Below are 20,097 nucleotides of genomic sequence, written 5' to 3'. Positions count from 1 at the left end.
AAGGTTTGGGGAAAAGGATGTACTATCGGGCCGCTCAGTCAAGCTCCCCCAATCACAGTGTTCAACTGGTAGGGAGTAAGTAATCGGAGGCTCGCAGAAGATGATGGGCATTTCGTCAAATTTGACGTCTTCGGTGAAAAAGCAAGCGCACTTCTAAACGATCCCGTGTCTTGGAAAAAGCAATCGCAGTTATTGACTGGCTCACAGCAGTACGGGCTCCATCGCCTATCATGCAGGGGAATAGGGCCCTAGATCGGCAGTTCGCGAAGTGCCTGGCTGGTGGCATGCCGCTTCGTTGACATGGACTAGGTACATACGAAATGTCTTGATGCTTACAACGAAGAACCTGGAACCAGGACAGTTCCAGGGCAGAGATTATCTGAACCGCAGCATCGGCTTCATAAACGTCCTTATGGAGAAAGACATGCTGCAGGACAAGGCCCAAAAAATTGGGGAACGAGACTCCCCGCAATCTTACGCTGATTATAGAACGATACGCGATGAAGCCTATGGAGTCATGGTGGAAGAAATGAGACTGTGCTCAAGGGCCTATGTTGTCGGTCAATTAGCCCCGAGTAATGAGCGGTTCGTGATGTGAGTCCTGATTCATCTAGAGTTGCCGTTAGATGGAGACTCTCCTACATCCACGGATTCAAAAGGTCTTGACATACTTGCCAACCGACCGCATGAAATCTTCGCACGAAAGTGCTACTCGCACTAGCATATACAAAGCTAAGTTGTGTGTATAACTGCAGGGAGACTACTAAGAAAATATAAGCTGCCCAGTGGTGTTAGCTGACTCGGCTGATCTTTTTCTATCACAGGGGAAACCGCAGTATGCATCCTTGCCGTTTTATTGTAAAAAAAGTACTATGGCCTTAATCAGTTGTGTGAGATCGGGTGACACTTGAGACCACTGCCCTGATAGAAGTCCCAACTCATTATTGTCTACTATATCTGTTACTAGCGGGCAGCATGGCGACTTTGATGGACCAAATGGGGCAATAGATGCACGCCGTATCGCCGCATAACCGGAACTGAGTGATCATCTGAGTCCGAAGCCCGACACGTTTGACGGGGTAAGAAGAATATGCCTTCCATCTTTTCTCATCCGATTGCGTTCTTCCAGCCTCGATGGCGCTCCGTGAAGCGCTTTACGGTCATCAAGTTGTCCCTGTGATGGTTGCGGCTTCATAGATTCGCGAGCCAGGAGAGGGTCGTTGTGCTGCGATCGAGACTTTTGCTAAGCTTAGACCTCCAAAGTCTGGCTCAAAAGGCAGATCGTCCAAGTCGGATAACTGGGGCCGGTTTGTCCGTATCGAGAGAACACCTTAAACTATTGGTTCAAGGATCGCTTCATAATCCAAACTCTCGGCTCTGTTGGGCTAGACATGAACAACCCATTGTTGGATTTTGTTTGCACCAGACACGCTGATCGAACTTCGATCGCCGACTGTTCTCTTATCTCCGTTGACCGGAGGAGTGAGGCCCTGCGAAAACTATTCTTCAACTTACCATCTTATCATTTGCGACCGAATTTTCCTAAGTGATCACTATCCAATCCTTGTTAGCAACGGACCGACCGTTGTGGCACACACCCTTTCACGGTCGGGAGCTGGGACGCGTTCCCTCTCTTTGGCAGCTAGTGGCATCATGCCCTTGAACAATGCTGGGTGATTGACCCGACGCTAACACGCGACGGCGGCTTTAGTTTAATGATCTGATGGGAAAGTATGTCCATTACTGTGCCTGGCCCGCTTCCGGTGCTGCTGGACGTGATCGGGGTTCGGCTTCAGCCAAGGAACCAGCTGTTAGTCTCGTTATCAAGTTTCCATTGACAGTGCAAGCATCCGATAAAAGAGGGGCGTTGATGAAGATACAAATGATCAAAGTGAAGCCGGCCTGCAATTGCCGGGATTGGCATGCAGCACCCAATAAGTCATCCGATTGCATCACACCGATGCACCAATAAGTGATGATGATCGTCATGAGGGAGAGGGGATAGGATCATCATGATTGGATGGTCCGTCCGCCCATTGGAGCTGGTGCTACCGTAGGAGTGCCACTAGTCGCAAGATAAATGGGGCCTTATGAATTAAACTCACGCAAGACGAGAGGTGCGAATATTCGGAACGGGGCTCCGCGAGGTGCCCAGACTTGATGCTTTCTATCCTTCCATGTCTACTCTTCTTCAACCACAAACATGTGAGCATGCCCCTGGAAGAAGCGTGGGAAACAATAGCAATCAATGCATTGAATGCAAGGACTGTTTTTTCAGCCAGTGAGGTTGCAAATCAGCTGCAGTCGGAGCAATAGTCAGAAAGTCAAGATGATGGGCATGACCGACATGTACCCTTCACCGCAGACGGGATCTCCATGAGGTGCTTCTCCCTAACATCCGAACCATCGCCGCCGACAATGGCGTGCTCTGGAGCTATACATCATCATCATCCCCATCCCCCATCCACTTTCTCCATCTCGTGTGCTCGTCGGCATGTTACTTAACTCTGCCCTCCCAACGTCGCACAGGACCATGGATCTCTTGCTGTCTGGGCCTGCCTTCGTGTCACGCTTTGCCCCCTTTTAAATCCGACCATCCTCGTCCCTCCTGCTTCTCACTCACCGCATCGACCTCCCCGTCCGGGGTTCTCTGGTATCTACCCGTCGATCGCCTTCCACCACCCCCTTCTAGATGCAGCAGGTCGGGTGGGCGACTTGGGACCGCCAAATGGCCGCCACAACCCACGTCAACGTCCGCGATGCGAGTAGCACCCAGCCCCTGCTCGGTGCTGATGAGTACGATGCCTATTCGTGGGTGTTGCTAGAGGACCATCCGTTGCGCTCTCATCCTACGGAATGTTGTCCCGGTGTACTTTGGGTACTTCGAAAATGCTGTGCCGCAGTGACCAAGAGATGGAGTGATCGCGCGCTTACTCTGATCTGTTTGTTCTTGATGTTCTTGTACGTCTTCTACCAGCTGTCGGTAGGCACGCGATTAGGGCTTACTAACTCACTTCTAGAGTGGCGATTCAATTTCTCTCGCTCTTGCCATACGGCGTCTCCTATCTTTTCCTACACGAGCAGTACAATGCACAATCGGGATTTATTCATTGGCCCGCAGAGTTTGAAGGCCAGTCAGCTGCTTGTATATCCTATAACCCACGAGCTCATGCAAATTCCATTCAGTACTCCCTTGCGGCGGGCTGTACTGGAGTCAAGGCCGATATCTGGCTACAGGACGATGACATTCTTGTAGGCTCTTCATTGTCGAGCCTCAGGAACGAGTCCACGCTGCGCAAGGTGTATCTGGAGCCACTTTTGGACCACTTTGATGCTATGAGCTTATCTGAGGCTCAGCCTGACCATGATTCCATGGTCGCGACAGGATTGTTTGGACAGGATTCACTACAATTCAAATTGTATTTGGAGATCCGGTCCTCTGCAGACAACATGTGGCCTCGTCTCTTATCTGAACTAGTGCTTCTCAGCGAACGTGGGTATCTTACCCACCGAAATGGGACGCAGGTTGTCCCAGGGCCTATTACTGTTGTTTTGACAGGTCGAGAGCAAGTGGACCTTGATGGTCTTTCCATCGACCATGAGAGCGTTGGCAAGAGCATCTTCTTGGATGAATCGGTCGTAACAGAAGTCGAAGAGTCTGCTGCTGTCCAGACCTCGACGGAAGACGAACTGGAAATATCTGAGCAGAGCTTACCAGGGACCTTTCCCCGCTCCGACGAAGATCCGTCTCTGACCAAGGCGCTTCAAATGTACAGTGCCTCCATCAACTTTGCCGAGACCATTGGATCGCCTCATCGCGGGCGATTTTCTCGACAGCAGATCGAAAGGATCCAGAGTCAAGTGCAAACCGCGCATCAAAAGGGGTTGCTGGCTCGGTACGAAGGCATACCGTGCCACTCGGAAGGGATGCGCCGCATTATCTGGCGTATCTTGGTGAAGGAGGGGGCCGATCTCATCGAGGTGGACTGGACAGGGTGTGCTAGCCGGGGCTGGCGGCGATTCTTCAGCATCGGGTCGCGGGGGACCGTTCCGGCCGCCAGCCACCCGCTGCATCCTCCCAGGACATGGGGCAAGTAGTTGTGTCCCGTGAGGCAGAAACTATTCTATGATAATGATTAGTGCTTTGAATTAATGCAAATGATACCCAGTACTGCACATTACATTTGTTCCGTCAGTAAATGCTCAAGACCCAGGAGTGTGCTAGCTCAACTAGTCTGTTACATGGTATGGTCAGGAGTGGCGATGACACCGACCACATGAACGAAATGAAAGAAGGGGTATGCAAGGGGAGCTTGACTTTAAATCATCAGCAATGTGGGGATGCCATCGATCTCATAGTACGTATATGCCTTGGCAGGTATTTAAGCATTGCAATCATCCAGAGCCAAGATTAACTGGATGATTGATTAAACCGAAGAATGTACGCTGACACGTCCGAGGGGTGTGGACTAGTATGTAGCAGTTATGGTATACTATGCTACCCATTCTGCATATAGATTTCCTTATCTTCAGCATCCAGTAGTACTCTGTAATTATTACAAGTGTATGGTGAGTTGAAATCCCCCGACCTCCTTTGTTCTCATTAATACTACATTTCTCTTTTCCTCGACCTACACCCCTCCAAATGCCACAACAGTGCATAAGATCCGATCGAAAGAAAATTTAACTATTATAACTAGATAAGTTACTTGATAGTGCTGACTGAGGAACAAGAAAGGAGGGTCACATCGGTCAGGATCGGCAGGTTCAGACATTGCAGGGTGGGGAAAAATAAAGAGGCATTTCTTGCTGTCATTAGTCATGGCTGCTGCTTGCTGCGCCTGTACTCCATGCTTGATACTTTCAGGGTGCCAATCCATCCTGCAGGTCGCAGCAACAGCAGCAGCATGCCTTTCGGGCTGCACGGGTGTACAAGTATAGTGCTACTATACTTGGTATATTGTGTGTCGCTAGCCGGGTTGAGGCGGAGGGAACGAAAACCACTAGCCAGTCATTGTTGTAGGGATAGTAAGACTTTTAATTAGTTCCCCTTTTCCCTTATCTCAAAATTGTTTTCTAATTGTCTGTGTTATGCTGGAGGTCGCCTTCATACTTGAATGTCCGTGAGGAATCTGCACATCTGGGGGGAGAATAATAATAATAATTAAATGTAAGTGTTTTTTTGTTACCCACCCGCCTAGTAGATTATCCACTGGAAGGACGCATGACACGTCGCCGGGCTGCATGGCATGGATGCCAACGGGCAGCGATCGGGTGGAGAGGGAGGGGGGAGGGTTGCTGGAAGAGTGGCCAGGTTGAAGGATTGGGCATCGTTAGTAAGTAGTAGCAAGTCAGAGTTGTAACCGTGATGTATCGAACACTAATAAAAAAAAAAATAGGGAAGTATGTTGGAAGTCCAAAAGGAATTAATTGTAAGGAGGGATCCACACAGGTTTCCCCGCTTTCCCACGACGGCCCCATCGGGCCAACTTGGATTTGCAGCCTCTCCGACACACTCAAGTTGAGAGCTCGTCCTTTTCTGCTTTCTGCTTCGTCTGATTGAAATCGATCCGACTAGCAGCTCTTTTGCATGCGCTTGATTGGCCTGAAAGCCCTCCGATGTGTCCTCACAGGGAACTCTTGCGCCGTTTCCCTGGCTCCGTCGCTCACCGTTTTTCCCTAATTCTCTTCCTGTCCCGTTCCCTCGCTCTCTCGCTCTCTCTTCCTCTCTCTCCACTCGTCTTTTCCTCTTTCTCTCCCTCCCCTTCTCCTGCTTTTCGCTGCGTGCTTCCATCCTTTCTCTCCTCCCTCCCTCCATTCATCCACAGAGCTTTCGGAGCTGCTTCTAGTTCCATTTCTCATATCCATTCCTCTCCCTCCCCTTCCTCCACTTGCCCTCCATATCCTCCCCTCCCCTTATCACCGGTTGAATTGAAACGGCTACCAGATCCGACTGAAGATCTCCGTGTTCTGTTTTTCTTCTTCCTTCCCCACCCTCCCGTTCGGGGTCGATTAAACTCAACTTTTACCGCCATTTCGCGACCTTACCTTAACTGACTGACTGACTGACAACCATCCGCGCCCGAACCCCAACCCAATTCTTTCCTTCACCCCCAGTCAATCAATCAAAACCTTCATGCTGCCAGCAATCCCCATTCGTCCCAATCCACCCCTCCCCTGAAGATGATGATGGATTTTCAGAAACACCATCCTCATCATCCATACCATACGCACCCGTCCATGTTGGGCGTCGTCGCCCACGACCCTCGTGCTGCGCCCCCCGCGCCGCCAGCTCGCGCCTACGGGCCTCCACCACCATCACACCCTTCCTCACCACGCATGTTTTACGACCATTTCCATCGCCGCGAGCCCGAGATGCCTCGATCCGGTATCAACCCAACCTACAGTTACCCGCCCTCCTCGGTCCCTACCTCCGTGCCTCCCGTCTCATACGCCCATGAGAACGCCTATGCGGCATATCGGACAGAGAGCAATGGGTATCACACATCAGCGGCGAGCCATGTCTCGCTGAAGGAGCAGAGTCTTCCCGGGGGTAATCGAGAGCCTGAACATCGTCCAGACCCTCATTACCCGGTCAGTCACATCAACAAGCCCGAACGTCGGGTGGTATATCGTGAAGGTAGGCAACTTGCATTTTCTTCGGATATGATATCGCTTCAAGTTATATTAAATTGCCCGATAACCCCCAAATAATCCTCTGCTTTTATGCGGTACTCTCTTCTTTTTTGTTTTGGGTCTTTTGTTTTCTTGATTTCTATCCATGTTGGGATGTGACTACGAGACCGGTATGCGGGAGTGTCAGACCATGATCGCGTCGCGATGACTGGACCTCTGGGAGGCATGACTAGAAGCAAGTAAGATGCGAGAAGGAGAAGAAGCTGTCCGAACTGGGAGGATGCAAAGAAGAAGAAAAAACCTCCTTCGATCGGAGTCTAGCCATCTGCGAGGGTGCAGTGTGGCGCGGCTGCAGCATTTGTTTATCCGTACTACAATCCCAGCGTCACTGCCAGATTCCGACAAGGAACCCAAACTTTGTGCCCGGCAGTGCGAGCCAATCAGGGGCGGTGCAGTCGGCGCGTCTGTGGCGCCTGATCGACTTCCAGCCCAGGAAGCCTCGGGAGCGCTATACCCGATCCGGGCTAGTCCGGGATGCCAGGGCATCGCTTCCCAAGTGGGACTAGTGTCGGACATGAGCTCGTCCAGGCCCAGAGTCACGGGTTCTGCCCCAGTTCGGAACTCGCTTTGCTTGTCGCGCGCCATTCTTTCTTCCTTCGCCGCCCATCAGCTGCTGCCATCGTCATCTTCCTCCCTCCTTCACTCCCATCTCCCTTCCCTCTCTTTTCGCCCCCTCGGGCCCTTTCTTCCCCCCCTGCCGCTTGCTTACCTTTCCTAATTCTACTATCCTCCCGGTTCACCTCTTATTTGTCCCTTCCTGATTGTCGCGTTCCCTTATAGCTCCCTTCTCCCCCTTTGCATGCGACATGAATCCTCCCCCGTCGCATGACCAGGGTCGCCGGAGGTCCTTGGGCAGCAGTGGCAGTCCCGCGTTCCCTGGTGAGTCGCAGGTCGTAGGACTCGCGCAATAATCCCCTGATGTCCTTGCTATCTTGCTTGTTGCAACCACACTTGTTCTCTCTTGCAGTGTATCTGTTGTTTATGCTGATCGGACATATTGGCTAACTCCGACTTTTCTCTTATCATAGGTGTCCAAGAGCAGTCCGCTGCGCCGCCATTAGGGACGCGACGTATGCCTCCTCCCTCACCACCCCAACACTATCCCTCCAGAGGCCAAACGGGAAATGCTCCGTCCCTGTCCACTCCCTTCTTGTCGCGTGAGCCTCCCAGCAACCCGGCTCATCACCGTCCAGGGAGCAGCATGTCGATATCGTCCATGCTAGGCTCGGACGCTGACCGACCAGGCCGGGATGTAGGCTCTTCGTCCATCTTTTCGCGTCTTCCAGTCTCGTCCGCCCCGTATGGGAACGCCCACCCACCGTCGGCCCCCGGTGCCATGTCCCCGCCGACCGCGCCAGCGCGTCCGTCTCCGCTCGAATACCCAGGTTTCCGACGCTCCCAGACCCCCGAAAAGACCTTTGCGAAGAACCAGCCGTCACGTCAATACCGATCCGGCTCCGGCGGTGTTCCCCAGCCCATGACAGAACAGGCCAAATTCGGTGGCTTGTCCCGCGGCCCGCCATCGTCGCAATATCCCGACAAGCCCAGCTCCACCCATCCCTCGCCCCAGATATCGTCCGCCGAAGCCCCGTATAACGAACCACGCCGCTTGAGTTTCAGCGGACCCGCCCCTCGTCCCAACAGCCAGCCGCAGCACCTCGAACCGCCGCCTCGCACCACTGGATATAGTCCGCTGTCACGGCCTGTCGCCGTGGCCGGGCCCGGAGAGGGTCCATTTGCCGGTGCGCATCAGCGAGCAGCATCATATATGGGCCATGAGGCCCAGCATCACCGGTACGGAGGCCTATATGCGGATCGACACGCGGAGGAACAGGCCCACCGCGAACGGGAACGTGCGATGGCGCACGAGGCTGAACCCAAGGCCGCGTCTCACCCTCCATCACGGTACGGGCCGCCTTACGGGGACCGGGAGGCTGCAGCGCATCGCCAACAAGGCGCGTCTGCCTGGGACTTGGGCCGGTCCCAGCCCCCGTCGCCTGAGACGAAACGGTTTTCCGTCCCGGAGGCGGGCCCCGGTTTTGGCTTTGGCGCTATTCAGAGCTACACCAAGTCTTTGGGCTCTCAGCTGGGAGGGTCGCGACAGCCCTCGCTTTCCGTCCATCCCCCTCCCAATCAGCCGCCTCCTCCGTCACACGAACAGCCGTACCTCAGCAAGCTACAGACCGAGACTCGCGCCTTTCCGCCCACCTCGTCCGCTGGCCCACCCTCGGCCGTTCACTCCGCGTCGTCGGATGACCAGCGACGCAAAGGGAGTGATGAACTCATGGCGCATCGCAACCTTCTCGGGGTTGGATTAGATGCGAAACGAGGGGGGCGCGCATCGCCGCTGCCCCAGGCGGTGCAGGGTGCCCAGGCTCAGATCCTGGGTCCCGCGGGCGAGGCCGGAATTAAGAATGAGCTTGGCCGAGTTTTCTCCGGGATTGGAAGTGGTGTGGGAGGGGTCACTGCTACCACTGGTGGCAGTGGTCCTTCGACTCCCATGGCCCCGAGCCCGTTCAAACGCGACAGTGCGGCTGGTCGGTCCAGCAATGGGGAGACAGACGATCCTAAGATTGCTCGGCCTAGCTCAGCGAATGGGAAGCGATCGAGAAAGTCGCGCGACGAGGATGGTCGCGCCGAGAGCGAGGCGGCCGCCCTGGGTGCCCGCGGTCGACGGAGCCGGCATCTCCATCACCACCATCATCAGTACGTTTTTCACTATTCTTCAGGTTTGTAGTACCCATGCTAATGTGCACAGCCATCATCATCATCGCCATAAGCCAGAAGAAGAAGCTGCCGCTGCTGCCGCCGCCGCTCTTGGCTCTAGCCGTCCCTTGTCTTCGGTAAACTTCTTCCATCGAACGGCCACGCCCGGGGAAGGCAGCGCATCCGCCGCAGCGCAGGCCCTTGGACATCACCACCACCATCACCATCATCACCACCATCATGCTCCCCGACCGGCCGGGAATACGGCTGTCACACCTATGCGCGAGCCCCGCACGGTGGTGACTATCGAACCACTCCTGTCGAGCGTCGCCCATCTGCCTCGACACCACCTAGGCTCGACCTTGTATGCGCCCCGGATCGGCGCACCCACCGAGAAGGCAACCTTGGAAAGTGCCAAGTTCGGTTACACGACTACACCGCTTCCGTTGCCTCGCTTTGAAGGCAAGGAGAACTGCACGTTTACAATCCGTGTGCCGCGTTTCCGCATCGACACCAGCCATCGCGAGGAGATCTGCGCGCGTCGCGCCCTCTGGGGCACGGGCGTGTATACAGACGACTCGGACCCTGTTGCGGCTGCAATCCATTCTGGATTCATCCGTGGTGCTTGGGGTGAGGACGTGGATGTAGATCTACTGGACCTGGAAATCAGGGACACGTATCAGCATGCACCTAAAACGGCGCAAGATGTTGGCGCGGAAGATGGCGAGCGACCCCGGGTGCCGCCAGTGCCACCAAACGACAAGGATCTGCATATTACGCTGCTGATTCTCCCCCGGCTGGAGCGATATGACTCCAGCGTGTTGTTCGGATTGAAGTCGCGAGCCTGGGAGGGCTCGCATGACGGCATGAGCTTCAAGGTGCAGCGAGTCGAGTGGGTAGATGAAGGGGTCGGGCGTGGTGAGGAGCGCAGTGGCGAGGCGCGGCGCAAACGCCTGCGCAATCTGATGCAGACCGGACGGATCTGCACAGGACCGGGAGTGATCAAATTGGAGCAGCTGCGAAACGGGGTGCAAATTCCCCGACGGAAGCCGCTGGAGGGACAGGAGTCGATGCAGGTGTCTTGACTCGGTGCAATTTCTCGAGGTTCATTGGTACGACTGCAGGAAGACTGTATCTGCAGCTGACGGCGTTGGAATTTTCTATGTATTAGCGAGGCGTGGCGAACTGAAACTCTTTAATCTACGGATATTGGCTTAATCCAGTTAATTCAAATGTCAACTGATCGATGCATCCATTAATACTGTCTATCCCCTAAGAACCACCAAAAGATCGCTGAAGACAATCCCCTTCCCCCATAAACACCCTCCAAAGCCACTCCCCCTTTAACAAAAACCCCACATCCGCTCTACTCCCTCCAATACCACCCCCACCCCCACCAGTAGTACTATAATTCTTCACCGCATCCTCCTCATTCCTCCTCATTCCTCCTCACCACCTCCTCCACCTTCCCCTTATACATCCGCATCAACACCTCACACCGCTCACAAAGCAACAACCCACACCCGACACCCATCGCCTGAGGCTCAGTAATCTCCTCCAGATATACATCCCTACTCTGCAATCTCGCACATCCATAAAACGCAGGATGCGGACACAGAGAACACCAGGGGTTAGTGGTAGTTTGTAGTGAACTTGCTGAAGATAGAGATGATGATGATGATGAAGCGAGGTTTGTATACGCGGCCTGAAAGTCGAATGTATTGGGGTCGTAGCCTTTTAGTGGGAGGATTTTGTGGGTCGTTGGTGCTGAGCTGGATTCAGATGTTGATTTGGATGTAGTTGAAGATTCTGAAGATGGTGATAATGTTGATAATGTGTGGGTGTGTGTACCGCACAGCATTATCCGCAATCGTTCCAATGCACAGGTTACGCATATGCGTGTTATAGAAGTAGTAGTAGATAACTGGGGGTGAAGTTCCATGTAATCTCCTGCTTTATTTCCCCGGGGCAGAATTGGTAAGACGGAGATTGTTCGTGGAGGCTGGTACTGGCCGAAGAGGCTGTAGGGGAGGGAAGGGCAGAAGGAGCAGGTTTGGGATGTTGGGGTTAGGGTTATGGGGTGGGTGAGGGAGGTGGTTATTGTTGTGATGGTTTGGATTATGGGGGTGTTATTGATTTCTGGAAGAGTTGTTGTTGTTGTTGTTGTTGTGTAGTAGGTATTGGGGAGTGTAGTAGGTATGGGTTCACAGATAATAGTATCCTGGATGCATTGTTCGCATGGGTACTTTGATATCACTGTGTCTGGTCCTTGACCATTCAGGGATGGTGTGCTGGTTATTATGGAACATGGCCTCCCTGTCTCGATGCATGGCTTGCATGCTGATGATGAGAATGACATTTCCCCAGCTACTTCTCCGTCTCCTATAACCCTAGGTCCCTCGTCGGCGATTAGCGGGTCGTTATCATCATCCTGATACATCCCCAACGTATCCAGAAAAGCCTTCCCGGCTTCACTCTCCATGTTGATCTTGATCTTCACGATGAGGCTCAAGTTCCCATTCTCCGATGATGGGGATGTTTTTGCTCGCTTCACTGGCTTTTTGCGTTTCAAGTATGCTCGCTCGATTCGCGGGTCGTAGTCGTCGTCGTCGGTGCTGTCGTCTTCGTCGCGCCAGGAGGTGAGGATGGTAGTTGGGGTGGTGACTGGGGGAGGGCGTTTGCGGAGGGAGTATTCGCGTGCGGGAGGAGTAGTTGTAGGCTTCTTTTTGGTGGTGGTGGTTTGCTGTGTGCGGCGCCGTCTGGGTTTTGGTTTGAGGAAGAGGCGCTTTGCGAGGGCGAGGCGGGCGAGGAGCTGTTGGAGGGTTGGAGGTGTTGGCGGAGTTTGGGGGGACATTGTTGGTGGTGTTGTGTTTTGTGGTGGTGGTGGGCTGTAGATGTTGGAAGTGGGAGGGGAGGAAGGGTATAGGGTATGGTGGTAAGGCTGGGGAGGGAGTGAGGTGAGGATACCGGGCTTGGTGGTAGGTGGTATAGGTTGTGGAGTGGGTGCTGAGATGTGACTATGGAGTGAGGTTGTATTGAACCCTACTGTTAGGAATATGCTGGTTACTGGTTATTATACTTCAATAGTATACTTTCTCAAAATTCAACTTAGAAGTTGTTGACAAGTAACCTGGGTATCATTCAAGCAGACTCACATCTCCCTCGCAGACACTCCTAACATCTCACAGCCAGTATAACAGTAACATCTGACCAACGTAGAGCAAAGACTCTCTCAAAAGCATATCACTCAAATCCAACACTAACCCAAAGTGACAAATTCGCTAAATCAACAACATCACAAACACATATCAGCAAGTCATCCACCTCCCCTCAAGCGACTCAAACACTCGGTCTGTTCCATCCCAATCATCATTCATCCACAAAGTCACCCCTAAGCATCGTCTTGGCTACGTCGTAACGGAGATAGGCACACTATCACATCATCAGCAACGAATTCTACCTCAAAGGTCAGTCACACCAAATGAGTATATACTCACTACAAGCCCCAATAGAAAAACCCAATAATCACAAAGCCTAGAAACGCAAAACCGGTGATGAACATGAAGAGCTTGCCACAGTCCCAACAGCATTCTGCGGCTCCTGAGATGCTTGTTAGCGTGATCTTTCTTACATAACTCAAGATCAAGAGGGCTTCTTACCAAATGATTGGGTAGGTCTCTGTTCCAAAGCGTTTGTTTGCTCCTGAGCCGTTGTCTGGCCCTGTGTACTTCCCGGCCAGGGGGTGTCACAAGGCTGAGTCGGTGCAGTGGTATATGTTGACAAGGGGATGTTTTCCGTGTATGGGCTATGGTTGTTGGCTTCTAGATCGATGATTTGGGACGAGTAGTGGGTGACTTGGCCGTCTGTGTACTTCATTTTGTTGGGAGTATAAGGTGAGTTTGAGGTGGTTGTTTAGTATATTGAGGGTCAGAGGTGTTCGCGGTTGATGCGGTTAAAGTAGTGGGTTTGATGGGGTAGAGAGTATGATGGTAAAGGAAAGGAAAAGAAAGGAAAGGAATGTAGTTTCGTGATGAGGAATAGGAGATCCCGTTGTGATGATGCCATAGTATATCATGACGGGGTGATGCTGTCCCTGGTGAGTCAGATGTGTCGCTATTGTGATGTAGCTGACTTTGACATTTTGGTGCTGCAAATTTGTCACTATAAACATAAAAGCGCCTTATTTTAGGTTTCTAAGATATAGGTGGTGATATTATAATGGTTTGAATTTATTACAACCCTGAGATACTCTGTCTCCTTCATATTGATCTGTTAGCTGCAAAAGTCTGATAGCAAAGCTGTAGGGCTTAAGACATCACTTAGAAAAACCGAGTTATCTCACATTGAGGATATAGAAGCTACGATATTCATTGCACTTTAACAGAGACATACTAGGCTGAAATACATATCCTCGACGATAATTTTCTACGCAGGACCTACGACCACCGATCATTACTTTGAGCAACTCAAATGACGAAGTTGCAATCGAGGACTACGAACTCAACCGAAATTGTACAAAGGTATCCTCGAACTACTGGTAGATAAAGAAGAACACAAGTCAAACCCAAAGATACGGGCGGTAAATCATTTATATTTCAAATTCAGGACCATAATTCTATCTTTTATACCACATACCATCTGGCCTTCGCGTATGGTACAAAAGCCTGTAGGAAAACCCTCATGGGGACGAAAACCTACAGGAATCCCTACTACACTAGATACAGAGTATCCCCATACAAAAGACAATACATCCAAAGCCCTATTTAGTTCCATCCATCGCCAAGCACTAATCAACTCTTGACTGCTGTTTGTGTTGTCGGGTAGACCGTTTCTGCACAGCAGTTAGGTTACTACGCTGCTACTATATAAGATTTTATATACTCACATAACCGGCGACGTTGGCGCATCTTCTCCTTTCTCTCTAGCTCAGCGGAGACGATCTGCCATCCGGTGTAGATTTGATGCCTGTTGCATATTAGCTAGCTGTTTTACAAGATGAGTCAACTGAACTTACCAAGTCTCAAGGACTGCCACGACGTCGATGCCATCCCGGGTGATGTATTGGCCTCTGCGAGGTATGCCGAGGTCGACTGGCTCGGTATTGTTGGTGGCCAGGCTGTTATCTGTTTTATTGTAGTCGTTGCTGATGTTGTTTCTGTTGTTGGTAGCGTTTATAGTAGTGGTGGCGGTGGTAATATTATTGTAATAGTTGTTGTTAGGGCTCTTAATAGCCTTGTCGAAACTCTTGTTGACCATGTTGTTGTAGCGGTCTTTGGCGATCTTATTGTCGCTCTTGTTGGTATTATTATTCACGTTGTTGATATTCTTGCCATTACTGGCTGCAGTAGTAGTAATCTTCTTAGTAGAAGACTTAGGTGTAGAAGACATCTCCACAATATCGGAGGAGTTCTTGTTGGTAGGATTCCTCTTCTTGGAGGACTTGAAGATAGAGGAGAAGGTAGATGAGAAGGAAGGCATGGTGGTAGATAGGGGATGATTAGTAGAAATGTAAGGTTGAGTAGTTGGTTGGTTGAAAGGTTAAAGTAGAAGTCGAGGTTAAGGTTCGATCAACAATGATGAAGGATGTGTTGGTAAAGTTATTGTAGTATAGTCGAGTTGAGTGTGGAATAGTAGTAAACGAGGTGGTTGTCGAAGGAGAAGTTTTGGAGCAAACCCACTGAAATCTGGACAAGCTTTATAGTCGACAGAATTTTCTGTATAGCTCATTGTGACTCAGTTGACAGGCATAGAAGATTTGGAGACATGATAGTCGTGATTTTGACGTCTTTTGCGATTTTGGAGGGGAATCACGGCTGGGTGACGCTATACATGATTTCACGGTGACTGGTATACATTGTGGGAGGATACAGGAACAGCCCATGTAGATCCACGCGTATGCTATGAAGTATGAGAAGAATCCCAATCTAGCATATTTAGGGCATAGTAGCTCGGTTGAATGAAATGACAGACTGAATGAGTGGGAATTGACGAGGCCATTATATATAATACTGCCAAGAAACCGGGGACCATTGTCTGAGCGGGCAGGATCCAGCTCGAAGAAATAAATGGAATGGAGAGCTCTGAAGACGAGCCTGGAAGCTTGAACCGTAGCGGCTTGTCATAGTCATAGTCATCCGGTGCGAGGTATCATCCGACACAAGTTCCATGGATTGCAGCATAGTACTATAAGGTTATCTGATAAAGACTTGGATAGAAGCGAGCCTATTTATAGATAAGCCTACAATGTAGAGCCTATGAGTTTCTGTAGATATCATCTTCAGTAACGGCCGAGGTTTCTATTAGAAGGTAGTGTAGTACACTCTGGATCATCGTAAATCTCGTAATGGTCTATGAAAGCTCCTCATCTGGTCACTCTTCACGTAAAATGTGCTTCGTCAAGACAAGACAAGTGAAACTGATCACCACAAGCCTAGTAACTCTCCTCATAATCATCATCATAATCTTCATCGTGACCATCAACATACTCATTCTACCTGTCGTCCATATCGTCCGAGAAATAGTCATTATCTGGGGCAGCGGCAGTATGGGTCTCATGTGTGCTCCATCCCGAGTAATCATCATCATATTGTCGCATGCCCGTCAGCCTAGACCGGGATTTCACCTGCGACAAATGGGGCCGCGGTGGAAGCCGGCCATTCACCCTCTGCTGCATCGCTGGATTCCTTGGTCGCTGTTTTGGCTGTAGACCTGGATCCTCCTCTGGGGGTTGATGATCTAGTCGTGGGGCACCTGGGTGTCGAGGCCGCTGCGCCAGACCTTGGCCGCTGTACCCACGCCTAGGTGGACTGGGCCGTGGCGGATCGTATCCCTGCTGTCAGGCACGAGGCGCAGGGGCATAAATTGGACGCCGAGTTCTCGGCAGCTGAGGACGGTCCAGGTCTGTTGTACATGTTGGGATCATGGTCATCTGCTCGAAGGCCATTGTCCCTAGCATGGTCCATATCAGTACAGGCGATGGCATCGTAGAGGTAGTCATCAAATTTTTCAATGGCCTTGGCGACGAGGACGAAGTGCCGATAGTTTAGTGTATGTGTTGCCCGGGGACCGTTGCTAGCCTTCTTGATATTCGGTTCGGCATCCTCGTCCCATTGGCCCTGTGAGTTTCTCCCCGTTTCGTAATGTGCAAGAGAGTACGCTATCTGGAATGCGTTTCGGATCTGCCTACCATTCCATCTCTCGTTCTGCTCATGGGTGTCGTAGTGCCATTTTGCATAGTCCATGATGGACTCACCATCGATTGCCAGCGCCGGTTCTCTGAAGGTGCTGGAATGACCATCATCTTGCAGCTTTTGCTTCGCCTCTTGGATTTCATTCAGTTTTCGGACGTTGACTTCGAAGATTGCCAGGGTCTGAGCCTTGTCTAGCGGTGGGTAGTATAGGCTGACGTGGATGCGGGATTTGAAAGCCTCATCTAACGTCCCAATCCGATTAGTGGTGAGGAAGAGAATGCCACTGTAGTACTCAAGAACTCGAAGAAATACTGGAGAGATTTTAGCATGCTCTGGGAGGGTGTTAGGATGAAAGCAACTGGATTCTTACCCGAGACGAGGGCATTCCGCTTCAAATCACTCACCTCTCGGCGAGATAAGAAGACGTCAGCCTCATCAAGTAACAGAACACATCCCCAAAGATGAGCCAGGCGAAATTTTTCCTTGAGAGAGGCGTCGACTTCTTTTGGGGTAAAGCCAAGATCACCGCATGTGATGACAAAGAGAGGCTTGTTGTTGGATTGAGCAACAGCCTCAGCTGTGGCTGTTTTGCCCACACTAGGAACGCCATGTAGGAGAATGACCAACCCCGAACCCTTTCCTCGAATCAGGTCCTGATTCAAGCTGAAATTAAGCCGCTGTTTCTGGATTTCTTGCTCCGCTAAATGCGTTCCTACCAGTGACCTGACCATGCGCTTGTGATCCGGGTCGATCTTAAGATCTTTGAAGACGTTCTGAGGTGCAGGATCCTTCTTCTTTAGGCCGCGAATATCGAGCATAACGAACTTGCGCTCCCGAAACACATACGCGACGACGCGGCGTGGAAGGAGTGCGAGGTCGTCTCCCTCAAGCTGTGGCATACTTCCCGCTTCCCATGCCCTCAGAAATGTGTTCTCTTTTAGAAGGCGCTTCTTCAGCCACTCGGCGAACCATTCGCCTGGCTGTGTAATCTCCGCAATCTCCCCGAGAAGTTTCGATCGTGAACTGTTCAGCCAATACTGGATTAAAATATATCATCATCTCCTACCGACCAGTCAGTGTCATCAAATACGGTTAGACCGCCAAACGATGGTGAACTCAGAGAAGACTCTGCCTTGTATCCCTCGAGGAAGTCAATTATCACATCGCCATCGATGTGCTCGGAGGCTATTTGAGGTTCCGAGTCAGGATTCGCGGTTGGTCCATGGACGAGCGTCCATCCGTCGTAGTAGAGATGCCTCTCTCTCACGACATTTTGAAATTGTGATCCCTGGTCTTGAAGGCTCTTCTTCATACCCTCAAAACCCTTCGCGAAACGCATCGGATAGACTTCGGGGTCGTAATGTCTCTCTCCCCAGCATAATCAGGGATTTTGAACTGGTGTTGAACCAGTCCATATGAGGACCCGTTGTAGTCGATGTGATAGACATAGAGTGACAATCCCCTTTCGGGATTTACTCGCGTGTAATTCAGGTAGTAATCATCGAACCGTGTTAGCGCCATGGTATAAAGCCTCCAGGCACTTTGGTACATCTTGACATTGGCAGACTTGGCTATGTTCGATGTCTATCGCAGGAGAAATCCACATGTAAGTAGCAACCGTACATCATTCCCTGGAATCTAATAGTTGTTGATCATGATTAAGGGCGAAGATGCATTCCTAAGTTCAAGCATAAGACACCTGCTCCCGATCCTGATACAATTCTGCAAAATGTGGCAGATCGAACCAAGGAATTTGAGCGTGCTGTTGGCATGGCTCGAGACCAGGTCATCGAGAGCACGGCAGTGGTGTCTCAGGATACCAACATCAGGACTACTATGATTCAGTGGGACGTGAGCTCCACGAAGAACAACACAGAGATCCTGAGGTCAGATATTGAGAAGAGTGGTGCGAGGCTTGAGAGTGTGGGTGGCGAGGTGGGCGAGGTGCATGGCTTGGTGTCTCAAATCAGCTCTGGCATGGAGCACATGACCATGGAAACCACGGGCCTAAAGAAAGGAATCGATGAAAACACAATCTCCCTGAAGAAAGAAAGTGAGAATAATGAGAGAAGACACCAAGAGTTATGCAACCTCATCATCGGGCAAGTTGAGGCGAAGAGCAAAATCGCCAAGCGAGAGAGCGCCCTGGAAGACGGCTCACGTAGTCTAAAAAACCAACTCATGACACTCCTTCTCGAGGGTAAAAGTAAGTGAAGAATATGAGCCTGGATGAAACAATCACCCGAGCCACTTGTTTAGCTGACATGAAATCTCTCAGAGAAAGATGCCGAGATTGCCATGCTGAAAGAACGACTCAATCAGAACCGGAAACGGGGCGCAGTGGTCAGCTTGGATCGTTTCTGCGAGATTTTAGCCCAGCCCAGCTCTACTGAAGATAAGCCAGTCGATATAGAGCGCATGTTCCAGCACCCAAACGAAGACTTCAGACGAGCCCTCGTGCACAAGAGTAGGTTCAATGCAGCCACTCAAGGCCAAGTCCAATCGTTGCTGCGACATGAACGGTTACACCGATGGGTAAGCAGCCATCACCCCGACCTGATTCTCGTCGACGCGAACATCAGCTCGTCCGGCCTGTCAAAGGTGTCCGCCATATCAGTCTTTTGCGCCACCTTGATCTCTAGCATGATGGAAGTCCATCCTGACGAGGTGGTTGTCCAATTCTTCTGTGGATTACACACCGCTCCCCTAGATCCCTGGCACGGGCCGAACGGTCTAGTCTGTTCTATTGCCATGCAGCTCTTGATGAAACTAGTCAAGATGAACATTCTAAACTTGGGGTTCATCAACAATCGAGACTACCTGAGAGACCTCGAGCAGCACGACTTAAACACGCTCTGCGACACTCTTTACTCGCTCGTATCTCAATTCCCAGCCGACACGAGAGTGTACTGCATCATCGACTCCGTTTCTTGGTTCGACAAAGACAGGACTTTTGCAGAACTAGCCACTGTAATGGAATGGCTACAATCCATAGTCGAGGACCGGTCACTGATTCCTATATTCAAGATAATGCTGACAAACCCGATGAAAAGTAACAGGAGAATGAAGGAGCTGCCGGTGTTCAAAGAGAACCCGTCTAGACTTGTCACTCTGTCTTCGAGGAACCTGATACCCATGGTAATATCTAACAGAGCGATCGAGCGTCAACTTTCCAGATCCCCGTCTCCATCACCACTCTCACTTAAGAAGGGGGTTGATAGAACTGCAAGGCCAGAAAGTTATGACGATGATTATGATGAATGGTAGCAACCTATATGATGATGAAGCAGGTTGAATGTTCGGGACTGCATGCTTCACTGATATTGACATGAAAGATGGAAAGGCATATATGCTCCAACGCTGTTTCTTGGCTTCCTCTTCAATCTCACATGCTATGTTGTGATTACGTAGTGGCGTCTGGAACTGCTGCCTCACCACGATAGCATAGGGAGCCGATGCGGCATGAAAGTCGAAAGGGTCTTTCTAAGAACAAGCAAAATGTAGA

At 51.1% G+C, this 20,097-nt stretch overlaps 7 protein-coding genes across 7 annotated transcripts; 3 read left to right on the top strand and 4 right to left on the bottom strand.

Annotated features, from left to right (window-relative positions):
- Positions 1–2,692: 2,692 nt before the first annotated feature.
- AIM6_2 (uncharacterized protein) lies at positions 2,693–4,098 on the top strand (the record flags this gene model as incomplete). The annotated part of the gene is made up of 2 exons (XM_041686022.1): positions 2,693–2,961; positions 3,021–4,098. The coding sequence occupies 2 exons, from the start codon at positions 2,693–2,695 to the stop codon at positions 4,096–4,098; spliced, it is 1,347 nt and encodes a 448-aa protein (XP_041540048.1).
- A 2,085-nt stretch (positions 4,099–6,183) lies between these two features.
- On the top strand, positions 6,184–10,487 carry AKAW2_21221A (uncharacterized protein; the record flags this gene model as incomplete). The annotated part of the gene is made up of 3 exons (XM_041686021.1): positions 6,184–6,640; positions 7,725–9,402; positions 9,455–10,487. The coding sequence occupies 3 exons, from the start codon at positions 6,184–6,186 to the stop codon at positions 10,485–10,487; spliced, it is 3,168 nt and encodes a 1,055-aa protein (XP_041540047.1).
- Positions 10,488–11,033: 546 nt separating this feature from the next.
- AKAW2_21220S (uncharacterized protein) lies at positions 11,034–12,256 on the bottom strand (the record flags this gene model as incomplete). Its single annotated transcript, XM_041686020.1, has 2 exons — positions 11,034–11,169; positions 11,760–12,256. The coding sequence occupies 2 exons, from the start codon at positions 12,254–12,256 to the stop codon at positions 11,034–11,036; spliced, it is 633 nt and encodes a 210-aa protein (XP_041540046.1).
- Positions 12,257–12,809: 553 nt separating this feature from the next.
- Positions 12,810–13,278, bottom strand: AKAW2_21219S (uncharacterized protein; the record flags this gene model as incomplete). The annotated part of the gene is made up of 3 exons (XM_041686019.1): positions 12,810–12,834; positions 12,900–13,002; positions 13,062–13,278. The coding sequence occupies 3 exons, from the start codon at positions 13,276–13,278 to the stop codon at positions 12,810–12,812; spliced, it is 345 nt and encodes a 114-aa protein (XP_041540045.1).
- A 914-nt stretch (positions 13,279–14,192) lies between these two features.
- AKAW2_21218S (uncharacterized protein) lies at positions 14,193–14,880 on the bottom strand (the record flags this gene model as incomplete). The annotated part of the gene is made up of 3 exons (XM_041686018.1): positions 14,193–14,206; positions 14,288–14,367; positions 14,417–14,880. 3 exons carry the CDS (start codon positions 14,878–14,880, stop codon positions 14,193–14,195), a joined length of 558 nt encoding a protein of 185 aa, XP_041540044.1.
- Positions 14,881–16,199: 1,319 nt separating this feature from the next.
- Positions 16,200–17,491, bottom strand: AKAW2_21217S (uncharacterized protein; the record flags this gene model as incomplete). The annotated part of the gene is made up of 2 exons (XM_041686017.1): positions 16,200–16,903; positions 16,963–17,491. 2 exons carry the CDS (start codon positions 17,489–17,491, stop codon positions 16,200–16,202), a joined length of 1,233 nt encoding a protein of 410 aa, XP_041540043.1.
- Positions 17,492–18,362: 871 nt separating this feature from the next.
- On the top strand, positions 18,363–19,859 carry AKAW2_21216A (uncharacterized protein; the record flags this gene model as incomplete). Its single annotated transcript, XM_041686016.1, has 2 exons — positions 18,363–18,798; positions 18,871–19,859. The coding sequence occupies 2 exons, from the start codon at positions 18,363–18,365 to the stop codon at positions 19,857–19,859; spliced, it is 1,425 nt and encodes a 474-aa protein (XP_041540042.1).
- Between the last annotated feature and the right edge of the window lie 238 nt (positions 19,860–20,097).

The sequence above is a fragment of the Aspergillus luchuensis genome, chromosome 2 (genome assembly GCF_016861625.1).
Source record: "Aspergillus luchuensis IFO 4308 DNA, chromosome 2, nearly complete sequence".
Taxonomy (NCBI): domain Eukaryota; kingdom Fungi; phylum Ascomycota; class Eurotiomycetes; order Eurotiales; family Aspergillaceae; genus Aspergillus; species Aspergillus luchuensis.
This window is presented reverse-complemented; position numbering and strand designations above follow the sequence as displayed.